Genomic DNA, 12,884 nt, shown 5'->3' on the forward strand with positions numbered 1-12,884 from the left:
GTTGCAGCCTCGTGTTCAGACCACTATGAAACTGAATTGTGAGTGTGTACGTTGACATTTTCTAGACTGTATGTGTACGTTGATATTTTGTCAATTTTTGAATAAATACTAAAAAATCACAGCAGGAAACCAGTTCTTTTTTCATTAAAACATTCTCTTATATATTTAAAGACCTGAAATTTTACTTAGCACTGACATGCGTATCGTTTATTAAGTTTTCATCAACACTTTTACACAATAGTGTGTACGTTGTCATCAACAAATTGCAAACATTGTTTGAATGTTCTCATAAAATACAAAACGTTGGACGACATCAAATACATTTTTAGAAAGCATCGGAACTGCCGCGGTCGGTAGGCTATGTACCATAATTTAAATCAGCTGGACAGAAAAATAATCACTAAAAAACTTACCTCAGTGGAGCTATTTTGACCGTATACGTTGAATTTTGTGGTCACATGACCTAAGTTGCTTACCCACGGTGAAATATAACACCAAAAATGCAGGTTAAGTTGGAATCTGGATTCAAACCACAAATTTACTTCTTGCATTTATTTTATAAAATACCAGTTTACCAATGATTACTTTTTAAGGAGACATTATGGATTGTAATTTTATACATAAATTTTACATGATCAATAATTATTTAATAGGCTTAACTTCTGTTATTTTATACATATTTACCTCACTCTTTGTTTTTTGTGTTTTTTTTTTCTTTTTACAAATATATTTTTTTTACTAAGATAAAAGTTAACAGATGATGAAACTCTTTTTACAAGGCAATTAATTGTAATAATTATTGAAATACAGATGAAACATTATTACATATAGGAATAGAGTTAAAGTTTTACTTCAGACCACTTATTTTCTTTAAAAAATTGATATGAATCACCTTTAGTGATAGCTGTAATTATCAATTTGCTTCTGATTTTCATTTTTAACAAGAATGTCTTTTGTTTTATGTTTACTAAGTTATTTGAATTCCATTTTCAATATTTGCTTCTTTCAGGACACAATTCCAAATTTGACCTTCCTAAAAGAAAACTTTGGGATAGTTACAACAGAAAAATGTCCAGATGGTGAAGTTCTCAGAAATGGACAGTGTGGTAAATAAAAACTACAAAACTATAAAAGCAAATGAATATATTTTGTTTCAAGAAAATTAATCATTGGAGCACAAGGCATTGAGAAATGAGCCTTTTTTTTGTAGCATATTTTCTTTCAATTGTGAACAGTCATTTGTCAGTATGTACAAAACAATTGAATCACATGATGTATTTTGCATGAGCTTCGTTGAAATGGTGATTTGGTGACCTTTTTCTAAGGTTATATGAGTAATGAGTAGTTCCAATCCTCTCCTCAGAAATTACGATAACCTAACCGAAGCTTAGATCTTTGTCATGTAGTATTTCCACGTGCCCTTGGATTCAAGGCCTATTATTTAGTTTACATGGTCTTTAATTGGAAAGCTCATTAAAATCTTTTGTGAAATTACAATTCCCATAACTAAGAGATTTTGCATGCAGTATTTCTAGTAGACCTCTACAAAAGTTATATTAAATTTGCCTCGGATGTTAAAATTATCCTGCCCTGAGGTCACTTAGTTTACATTGCATTATGAAAAATACACTTCAAAAAGTAATGTGATCAGAGCTTAAATATTTTGCATGTGGCATATTTTTGGTGTTGTCCATTTAGGTTATTTAAATCATACCCTTGGAATTTAAAGATGAGCTTTTGCGGCATAATGCCATTATCATAAAAATGCTATAGAAATGTTCCTTGTGTGTTCCTCTTTTACAATTGGTGAAACAATTTCAATTATGCAGAACTTTTGTTGCCATAGCAACCAGTATTGGTTGCCATTGCAACCAGTATGAAAGACTTCAAACCTCGACATCTGGAATCAAGGTCATTTATGCTAAAGTAGATTTCTGATACAATCCTATTTATTTAAAGATGTCTTATGTTTGGTAGGAACATTAAACCTATGGGTGTCCTCTAACATTAGAAAGAGTTATTGGGTGAAATCTTGACCTTTCCTTCAAAATTGAGTCTAAATAGGGTCACATACATTTTACACAAACACACATCAAAATCCTTTAAAAAGTTTCTCCTCTCACAGCACAATACCAAAGAATTGAGATAGTACTAGGTGTGTGGCATTGTATTGTTATCTTTTCTATTAAGTTGTTCGTTGTTGATAATGAAAGATTGAAGGGATTCCAATATCAAAATGCTAAAACCAAGGACCAATAAATTAACACCACCAAATTGGACCCTACTGAATTCAAAAGGATTAGGTGAGAACAAGTTATGAAGTTTCTGTATAAATGATTTTGGGAATGCATTAAAAAGTTCGTCAAGCTTACTAATTTTTTCAAAAGGGATTTATGGGATGTCCATTGCCGAGTGATTAAGATTGATGATTTTAAACCAGTTGCCCTTCACTACTATGGGTTTGTATCCAGCCAGGCATTTTGAATTCGTTCATAAGAGGAGGCTACCTTACGGAACGTCGGGGGTTCTACACAGAACACAGGTACCTGTTTGTGCCTGAAATAGTTCACAGAGGAGCACCTGAAGTCTTCCTCCACCAGTAAAGCTGGAATGTTGCCATCTTAAGTGTACTGTTTTGGTGTGACGTAAAACGAACCAAAAATAATAAAAAAAACAAAAAAGAGGGTCTTCATCTTACTCCTTTCTCTCAGTAAGAAATATATTCCATGTGACTAAAGTTCAGATCTACTGATTTCTTCCATGTGCTTCTGATGACGACTGTATATGTTTCACCTTATTTATAATTCGGATTTCCCAAGAAAGCTTTATCAGGAATCAACTTCATACTTCAAAAATTAAAATTCCTTCTCAATAACCACATATTATGTGACAAGGTTCATAACACTAGCACCAATATTCCAAGAATGATCTCCCCTTGAACTTAGTTTTTTTCACTTGAAAAATCTTATTATACCCCCGCACAACAAAGTTGTAAGGGGGGTATACTGGAATCAGCTTGTGGCTGTCCGGCCGTCCGTCGGTTTTTTCTTGTCCGCCCAATAACTTAAGATTCCTTTGACCTTCAGTCTTCATATTTGGCATGGAGGTTAGTCATGATTAGTAGATGACCCCTATTGATTTTGAGGTCACTAGGTCAAAGGTCAAGGTCACAGGGGCCTTGACTTCAAAAAGCTTGTCCGCCCAATAACTTAAGATTCCTTTGAACCACAGTCTTCATATTTGGCATGGAGGTAAGTCATGATTAGTAGATGACCCCTATTGATTTTGAGGTCACCAGGTCAAAGGTCAAGGTCACAGGGGCCTTGACTTCAAACAGCTTGTCCGCCCAATAACTTAAGATTCCTTTGACCCACAGTCTTCATATTTGGCATGGAAGTTAGTCATGATTAGTAGATGACCCGTATTGACTTTGAGGTCAACAGGTCAAAGGTCAAGGTCACAGGGGCCTTGACTTCAAAAAGCTTGTCCGCCCTATAACTTAAGATTCCTTTGACCCACAGTCTTCATATTTGGCATGGAGGTTAGTCATGATTAGTAGATGACCCCTATTGATTTTGAGGTCACCAGGTCAAAGGTCAAGGTCACAGGGACTTTAACTTCAAAAAGTTTGTCTGCCCAATAACTTTAGATTCCTTTGACCCACAGTTTTCATATTTGGCATGGATGTTGATCATGATTAGTAGACGACCCCTTTTGATTTTGAGGTCACTGGATCAATGGTCAAGGTCATAGGGACTTTGACTTCAAAAAGTTTGTCCACCCATTAACTTAAGATTCCTTTGACCCACAGTCTTCATATTTGGCATGGATGTTGATCATGACTATAAGGTGTCCACTATTGATTTTGAGGTCACTAGGTCAAAGGTCAAGGTCACAAAACAAAGCTTTTCTTCTTAATTGCTAAAGAATGTCCTGTCCGCAATGTATTGATTTTGACATTTTCACATTTGAAGCATGTAGAATACATAACTTAGCAATGCACTGGCTTAGTAACCTCAGATTTGGCAGGGAGGTTGTCCTTGAGCTCTAAATGGCCACTGTTGATTCTGACAAAGTGGTATGCGGGGGTATTCACGCCATGATAGTGGCAGTTCTAGTTTTCTTTCTATAACTTCTTTAGTTTTAATGGTTTAATTCTACCTCAAACTTCAAATACATAGTCCTTATCATCAACCACATCTTATGTGACAAGGTTTATAACTCTTGAAGCAATATATATCTCCCTTTGAACTTGGGTTTTCTTTAAAAAATATTATAGCTTCTTTACTTTTCAAAGTATCTACTTCTTACTTCAAAAAATATTTATATATCAACACACATGTTGTGCGACAAGGTACATAACTCTAGCATGACTATTTTCAGAATTTTTCCCCTGTGAACTTCGAATTTATGTTAACAGATGTTATCTTTTTATAATAGATTAGTGTCATATGAATAAAAGTTATAAAACGCAAGCTCCTGTATTCCCAGAATTATCTCCATTTTATTTTTGAACTTAAAATTCATTTGTAAATTGACTTTTTTAGTATTATCTTTGTTATTATAAATGGTATGTACTCTAGACTTATTATAAATAATCTTTATCATTCCTCACATCATGCATGACAATGTTCATAACTCTGGCATCTTTTTCAAGAGTTATTTCCTCTGTTAACTTACAATTTTACTTTAAAAACTTCAAATTATTTTTGCTCTTATCATTTTTTGTTTTTGAAGGGATTGATTTCAGATTTCAAATCGCTGTCTTTTGCATTAAAGCATACAAATGTCTGTTTGACATTTATTGACAAGATCATTTGCATATTATGTTGTGAAAAATTTAGAACATTTGAGTGCTTTCTTGATACTGATACAGAGATATATTTATATCATAATTGTTTTTTCTTTCATTGTATTGTCTTTCTTACTGCGTCCAGTATTTAATTAGTCGGTCTTCGATGTCTTCCGTGATAGCTCTTGTTAGCCATGCAATAAACTGGTTTTTAAAGATAGGCATTAAAAGAAGTATCAAAATACCGTTATCCATGGAAAATAAACAAATTGTTGAATCTTGTTAGAAAAAACTGTTTGAAGTAATTTTAACAAATAAGCAACTTAATTATGATAAAGTCATTTTAATGGGCAAGATTGTTTTCTGTCGGCTATATAGATAATGTCATGTTTGTTCTCGAATTCGTTAAAATTACCCACTCAGTCATGGGTTTTCCGAAGGTTTAAAATTAGAAATTGCATCGCTTTCAAAATAATGAAAGCTCGCCAATGATTGGTAGTTTGAAAGACCACAAGGAGGTGACTGCCTATAGGGATTGTTAGATTCTAATTCGTAGCGTAATTAAGGGGCTAATTTTAATTAGATTGGAAATATATTTAGCCAATTTAAACCAAAGGTGGAATGTCCCTTAAAACTCAGTTTACTAAGTACGGTAGATCAAAAGGAATTAATGCTAATAATGTACCTTAATTATTGAAATTTGATAGAGAAGACACAAAATTACAAATAAATGGACCAAGCTTATGGCAGTTAGGATTGTAAGTCGTTACACTATTTCAGTTGAATGTGGACCAGGTAATTATTTCCGGTATAAAGACATTACCAACACAACTGCTTTCTGTGATGATTGCCCTATTGGATTTTACCAAGACTTAAGTGGTAAGAAGAGCTGTAAACAATGTAGAGCTGGACTCACGACTGAAATGACTGGCGAATTCTCACCAACTAGCTGCAAAGGTATGAGACTCACTGTGTACAGTAAATTCAACCTCTGCAAACCAACAAAGCTTTGGTTTTTTACCTGACATTTAATGTTCTTTTAAGATACTAGGTAAAATCTATGGTGAAGTCTTACTTTTTGGGGGAATTGATACTGTTGTGGCTCCACAGAAGGCTGTTCTTCAGAAGTTGCTTTAAATTCCTTTTGTATGTCCCCACTTAAAATGTGGAGAGCATACTTAAATGTGTTGGTCTGCACTACCAAAAATAAACAGGAACCCAAATATAAATGTAAACAGAACAAAAGAAGGCAATAGAGTTCTTTCCGTAACAAGGGAATATTTCATGGGCCAATAAAAAATAAATAAGAAATGGCCTCTTATTCCATTTTGGTTGCATGACTGTCATACATCTTTTTACATCTTGATATTGAGAACTTTGTAGAGACATCGTCCATGGTCAGTAAATGATCTGTATCAATTTCAAGATCATAAGATCAAATGTCAAGGTCATTGTTACAATGGGTAATATCGTTTCTTTGATCAATTACTCTGATATAGAAATAAGCCTAAGTTTTTTCAACGTGATAGATTTTACTTACTGATTTTGAGAGTAATCATTAGTAGGTCATAAATCAAGGTTATAGTAACAGATTGATTTACATCCTTGTCTGAACTATTCTTTTAGGAGGAATTAATTAATCCATATTTGTTCAGCTTTTTTTTGGAATGGCCATTTTATGGTCAGTAGGCTTTAAGTATGATTTTGAGGGCACAAGGTCAAAGGTTAAAATCTTTGTCTAATGGAATAAGCCTGACTATATATAATTTACTACACACATTGTCAATTGCCCTTATATCAACTGTTATGATTTTGAGGTCAAAGGTCAAGGTAAGCAGAAATGAGCCTTAGTTTGTTCACCTTCAAAGGGAAATTGCCTATACACAGCAGATAAACCCTTTTGACTTTAAAGTCATAGGGTCAAAGGTGGTCAAGGTTACAGTCACATTTGTGTGTGTGTTTTTAATGATCATTTACTTGAAAAAAAATAACAGGCTTAAGTATGGTTAGTTCAGAAAGGTCATTTCCCATGATCAGTGGATGGTGCCTTTTGTTTTTGTGGCAATAATGTCCTTACCACAGTGACACTTTATGTTAAATCCTTGTTTTATAAACAAAAATTCTTCAGTCATATGTTTACGAAAGATATTATGCCCCCTTTAGATAGTCAACGCATATTGTTACAGGGTCAATAAGTATGTTTGTCAGTCAGTCCTTACATATGTCACCTCTTCATTGTCCTTGAGATATTACAGAATATGATATTTTTTCGTTTTGAATAGCAATCCACGGTGGTTATAAATGGTTCATATTTCTTTCACAGTATATCTGTGATTAAAGTGATGTACATTTATATGCCCTGGATCTTTCTCTACAAGTTAAAGGTGAAAACCAAGAACGTTCTCTGTCCCACATTCCACAATAAAAGGTTTTCTTTTCTTACAGATTTTACAGTTTTATATGGAATCGTGCCCAGTACAATATTATATTTAATGTTTCTTCTGGTTCCAGCATCCTGCCCAATTGGACAATACTTTGACAATAACAGAAACGGTTGTCAGCCATGCCCTATTGGCTACTACCAGGATGAAGTAGGTCAGTTCAGATGTAAAGGATGTAATGCTGGAGAGACGACAAAAGAAAATGGCTCGGTCTCCTTACAAGCATGTTCATGTAAGTTATTTAATACAATTCAAGTGGCTGTAAGCATTTCAATTATTATAGTAAAACAAGTGCTTAAGCCTTAGCTTCATTTCAATTTTGTAAAGTTGAATAGAAAAAAATGTATTGAAAATAGACATATTCAGTTAAATAACAGTTTGGTCAACTCTTTAATATTTTGTGCTACAATTCTAATTTGTTGCAATTTTTAATTTTGTGATCTAGAACTTGAGCTTATATATTATAAACAGCAATGTTACAGCTCTCTCAAGTATCAATCACACATATCTCATGGAACTTCAAGCAGTAATGATACTATTCCTACCCTTAATCTCTAAAACAGAAACAGAGATTTTGTTCCCATTCCTTAAAATATAAAGAAGAACTGTATGTCTGTCAATTGTTTGAAGCTTTAAGAAAACTCTAAATTTGATAGGTCTATGTTTCAGTATTGGGTAATACTTCAGACGTAGGGGGATCACCAAAATCTAATGAAACTACAAATACGCTTGTTGCAGTTGGAGTGGGTGTTGGAGTTGCAGCAGTAGCACTTATTGCTGTTTGCATCATTTTTATATCAAAAAGACGCAAGAGGTAAGGAATTAAACATTTCAGTATCTTAAAAATTATTTTTCTAATTCTTTATGTAACATAATTATCTTTGATAACAAACAGTATATGTTAATTCTATGTTTCTTGTTGGTATATTGAAAAAGACCACTATAACGATGACAGAACAACAGAACTTATGATAGAAATAAGACTTAGCACTACTCTTTACACTTCACGATAATTGTAATGTAAGTTTACAATAATGACCCTTGAATCTTCCTCTACTTAAGTTTTTCTTTAACTGCTCCAGTCTTCTCGCCAGAGCTAAAAGCTACTAGTAAGTGATAAACTTATGGGTTGATCTCCTGAACCGCCGGGCAATTTTCAAGTATAATATTTAAATAAACGAGAGAAAAACAGAATCCCTCAAGAAAGTCCAACACAACAAAATTTAAAAAGAAGAATGACTTCTTCTCTCTTCATAGGATGTTTGACGGATGAAAATGAACAATTTGATGATAAGTGTTGTTCATGTAAACCATATCAATAGTTGAGTGATTTGAGTGATTAACAGCTGTTACAGCATTCTTGCATGATTATATGAATGAGCACCAATTTGTTCATAGTGGCATAATAGTGTATTTTCGGTGGTAATACATGCTCTGTGCATCTAAAGATGAAGAAATGAAAAAAATGGAATTAATTATTTTGTGATTAAATAGTTTAAATATTTTTTCAGTATTTTCTATAATTTGTACAAATTATTTCAAATTGATACAAGTATATAGCAATCAAATGTAACTTCAATAGTTTTGTCAAAAACTTCAAAACTGTTGAGAAATATATAAATCATTAATTGAGATACAATAAAGTTAATTATTTTGTATGCTACAGCAGGATGTCAAAAACTGCAACCGCAGCAACTGCACCCGATAACCAGCTATCACGAACAGGTAAATTTATATAATTTAAATAATAAAGCAATTGTTCTGTCTTTTTATATAGTTCTTTTAATTGACTGTTAGCTTTTTTACTGGTCCAAAACTTTATTTTATGTTGGAATTCTAGATTTAATGTTTGGCACATTGAGGCAAATTTGCATATGCAAGACTCAGGTCAGACTTTTCTTGAAAGAACATTTTAAATGAGTGCATGATAGCTTTTCTCTGATGGAAATTTAACATGACTTGCATTCATTGAAGGCTGCCCTTCCTTGTCAGCTCACCAGAACGGATGGTTCAGGGTAAACTATTAGTATCAAAGGAGGATGGTCTATCGTCCGTCATCATGCGTCAACAATCATCTTCTTCCCTGATACTAATCGGCAGTTTTACCTCAAATTTGGTCAGTAGCATAAATGTGACAGTCACATTTGAATTTGCGCATGTCATTTCAATTGGCTTCTTTAAGGGGTCTCTAGAGTTAAAAATAGAAAAAACTTAAGACATCTCAGTCTACAGAACTAATTGATGGATGATCACCAAACTTTTTCTGTAGCATCCTTGGGAAGTCTGTTATCAAATTGGCTCATATGAATTTGATTGGCCCCTTTTAGGGGTCTCTAGAGCTAAAAATAGAAAAACCTTAAGACATCTTCTACAGAAGTAATTGATGGATGATCACCAAACTTTGTCTGAAGCATTCTTAGGTAGTATTTTATCAAGTTTGCTCATATTGATTTGATTGCCCTTTTCAGGGGCCGCTTAAGCTTAAATGTCCCAGGCCATGGCATTTATTATGCCCCCGCCATGTCATGGCCGGGGCATATAGTGTTACCCTGTTCCGTCCTTCCGTCATTCCGTCATTCTGTCATCATCAGTTTCCGTTCATTATCTTAGTAACGGTTGCACATATTCAATTCAAATTTGACATATGGATATGTCATGAGAAAATAGAGGTCAAGTTCGAATTTGGTCATGGTTCGATGATTTTTGGCAGAGTTATGCGCCTATTACTTTGAAACAAATATGAAATTTTCAGTTTCCGCTCATTATCTCCCTAAGCGTACAACACATTCAACTCAAATTTGACATGGATATGTCATAAGAAAATACAGGTCAAAGTCGAATTTGGTCATGGTTTGATGATTTTTGGTAGAGTTATGCCCCTTTTACTTTGAAAATAATATGAAATTTTCAGTTTCCGTTCATTATCTCCCCAACGGTACAACACATTCAACTCAAATTTGACATATGGATATGTCATGAGAAAATAGAGGTCAAGTTCGAATTTGGTCATGGTACAATGATTTTTGGCAGAGTTGTGCCCCTTTTACTTTGAAAATAATATGAAATTTTGAGTTTCAGTTCATTATCTCCACAACGGTACAATTAACACATTCAACTCAAAGTTGACATATGAATATGTCATTAGAAAATACAGGTTAAGTTTGAATTTTGTCATGGTTCGATGATATTTGGCAGAGTAATGCCCCTTTTACTTTGAAAATAATATGAAATTTTCAGTTTCCGTTCATTATCTCCCCAACGGTACAACATTTCAACTCAAATTTGACATATGGATATGTCATGAGAAAATACAGGTTAAGTTTGAATTTGGTCATGGTTCGATGATTTTTGGCAGAGTTATGCTCCTTTTACTTTGAAAATAATATGAAATTTTCAGTTTCTGTTTATTATCTCCCCAACGGTACAACACATTCAACTCAAATTTGACATATGGATATGTCATGAGAAAATAGAGGTCAAGTTCGAATTTGGTCATGGTACAATGATTTTTGGCAGAGTTGTGCCCCTTTGACTTTGAAAATAATATGAAATTTTGAGTTTCAGTTCATTATCTCCACAACGGTACAATTAACACATTCAACTCAAAGTTGACATATGAATATGTCATTAGAAAATACAGGTTAAGTTTGAATTTTGTCATGGTTCGATGAATTTTGGCAGAGTAATGCCCCTTTTACTTTGAAAATAATATGAAATTTTCAGTTTCCGTTCATTATCTCCCCAACGGTACAACATTTCAACTCAAATTTGACATATGGATATGTCATGAGAAAATACAGGTTAAGTTTGAATTTGGTCATGGTTCGATGATTTTTGGCAGAGTTATGCTCCTTTTACTTTGAAAATAATATGAAATTTTCAGTTTCTGTTTATTATCTCCCCAACGGTACAACACATTCAACTCAAATTTGACATATGGATATGTCATGAGAAAATAGAGGTCAAGTTCGAATTTGGTCATGGTACAATGATTTTTGGCAGAGTTGTGCCCCTTTGACTTTGAAAATAATATGAAATTTTGAGTTTCAGTTCATTATCTCCACAACGGTACAATTAACACATTCAACTCAAAGTTGACATATGAATATGTCATTAGAAAATACAGGTTAAGTTTGAATTTTGTCATGGTTCGATGATTTTTGGCAGAGTAATGCCCCTTTTACTTTGAAAATAATATGAAATTTTCAGTTTCCGTTCATTATCTCCCCAACGGTACAACATTTCAACTCAAATTTGACATATGGATATGTCATGAGAAAATACAGGTTAAGTTTGAATTTGGTCATGGTTCGATGATTTTTGGCAGAGTTATGCTCCTTTTACTTTGAAAATAATATGAAATTTTCAGTTTCTGTTTATTATGTCCCCAACAGTACAACACATTCAACTCAAATTTGACATATGGATATGTTTTTGGAATGCCCAGGCCCAGTTCGAATTTGTTCATTGTTCAATGATTTTTGGCAGAGTAATGCCCCTTTCACTTTGAAATTAATATGAAATTTACAGTTTCTGTTCATTATCTACCCAACAGTGTAACATATTCAACTCAAATTTGACATATAGATATGTCAAAGGAATGGGCAGGTCAAGTTGGAATTTGGTCATGGTTCGATGATTTTTTTTTGGCAGAGTTATGTCCCTTTTACTTTGAAAATAATATAGATACATCTTAGGAATAAGCAGTTTAAGTTTGAATTTGGTCGTGGTTCAATGATTTTGGACAAACTTATCTTTCTTGAATATTGGAAAAATTTTGAACTTTCAGTTTCAGCACTCATACTTTTGTGGAAATGTATGTAGCCATTATTTTGGCTACAAATATGAAATATGCTATTTTCAAAAGGTTAAGACTGAATAATTTCAGTGCCTTGAACATTGTATAGAAATGGTTTGTGTTAACATTGAAAAGTTTTAAGGGCTTTGAACTTAAAATGAAAACAATAATTTGTGCAACAAATTTTGAACTAAATAGTATAACATCTGAAATTTTGGCTGCATGCGGGGGCATCCGTGGCATGATGACACATTTCTAGTTCAAATTATAGTTTAAAGATATTCTGTGCTCAAATTTGATAGAAAAAATATTGAAAATGGATACACAGTCTCTTTATAAATATAAAATAATTGTGTTTTGACTTCACAAAGTAGATATCTTATGTTTTAAACTCTTCACACTATAGGTGGTCACAGTACGAATAGGCCTATATAGTGTCCTCAAAAAAACTGGCTGGGGTTTTTTTATAGAAAAGACCAACTTTACTTGGCCTATAATAGGGAATGCAGCTTCCCATAAATAGTTTATTCATTCTTTTATCCAAATTAGACATATTCAGTAAGAATTTCATAGATTTCAATAAATTTCTATGATGAAAATATTTTACTCAAGGATGAGCTTAGTATATCTTTCATAATGGAAGGGGAACAACTCATTTTGGAATGTCTTCCATACATATGTACATGTTATGCAATTTTTCCAAAAAAGATGAGAAAGTCTTAATGTCATGAGCTGTTTTTTAAGAAATGATAAAATGATGGGTAAGATGAGTGATCTGGGGCCATCTTAGTGGCATATTGTTTATTATGAAGAAAAAAAACAATCAGTGTTGTGAAAGTTTATAACCAAAGGG

The 12,884-nt window shown here is 33.3% G+C and overlaps 1 protein-coding gene across 1 annotated transcript in view; it reads left to right on the forward strand.

The window, feature by feature from the left end:
* LOC132737840 (uncharacterized) overlaps positions 1–12,884 on the forward strand; it is a 79,500-nt gene that overhangs the window by 58,053 nt on the left and 8,563 nt on the right. The window contains exons 13-17 of the mRNA XM_060725235.1: positions 1,010–1,106; positions 5,573–5,749; positions 7,304–7,465; positions 7,903–8,047; positions 8,900–8,958. Of these exons, the coding sequence (XP_060581218.1) occupies positions 1,010–1,106; positions 5,573–5,749; positions 7,304–7,465; positions 7,903–8,047; positions 8,900–8,958 (640 nt within the window). The remainder of the gene's footprint in view (positions 1–1,009; positions 1,107–5,572; positions 5,750–7,303; positions 7,466–7,902; positions 8,048–8,899; positions 8,959–12,884) is intronic.

The sequence above is a fragment of the Ruditapes philippinarum genome, unplaced genomic scaffold (genome assembly GCF_026571515.1).
Source record: "Ruditapes philippinarum isolate M1 unplaced genomic scaffold, ASM2657151v2 ctg324_1_1_1_1, whole genome shotgun sequence".
Lineage (NCBI taxonomy): Eukaryota > Metazoa > Mollusca > Bivalvia > Venerida > Veneridae > Ruditapes > Ruditapes philippinarum.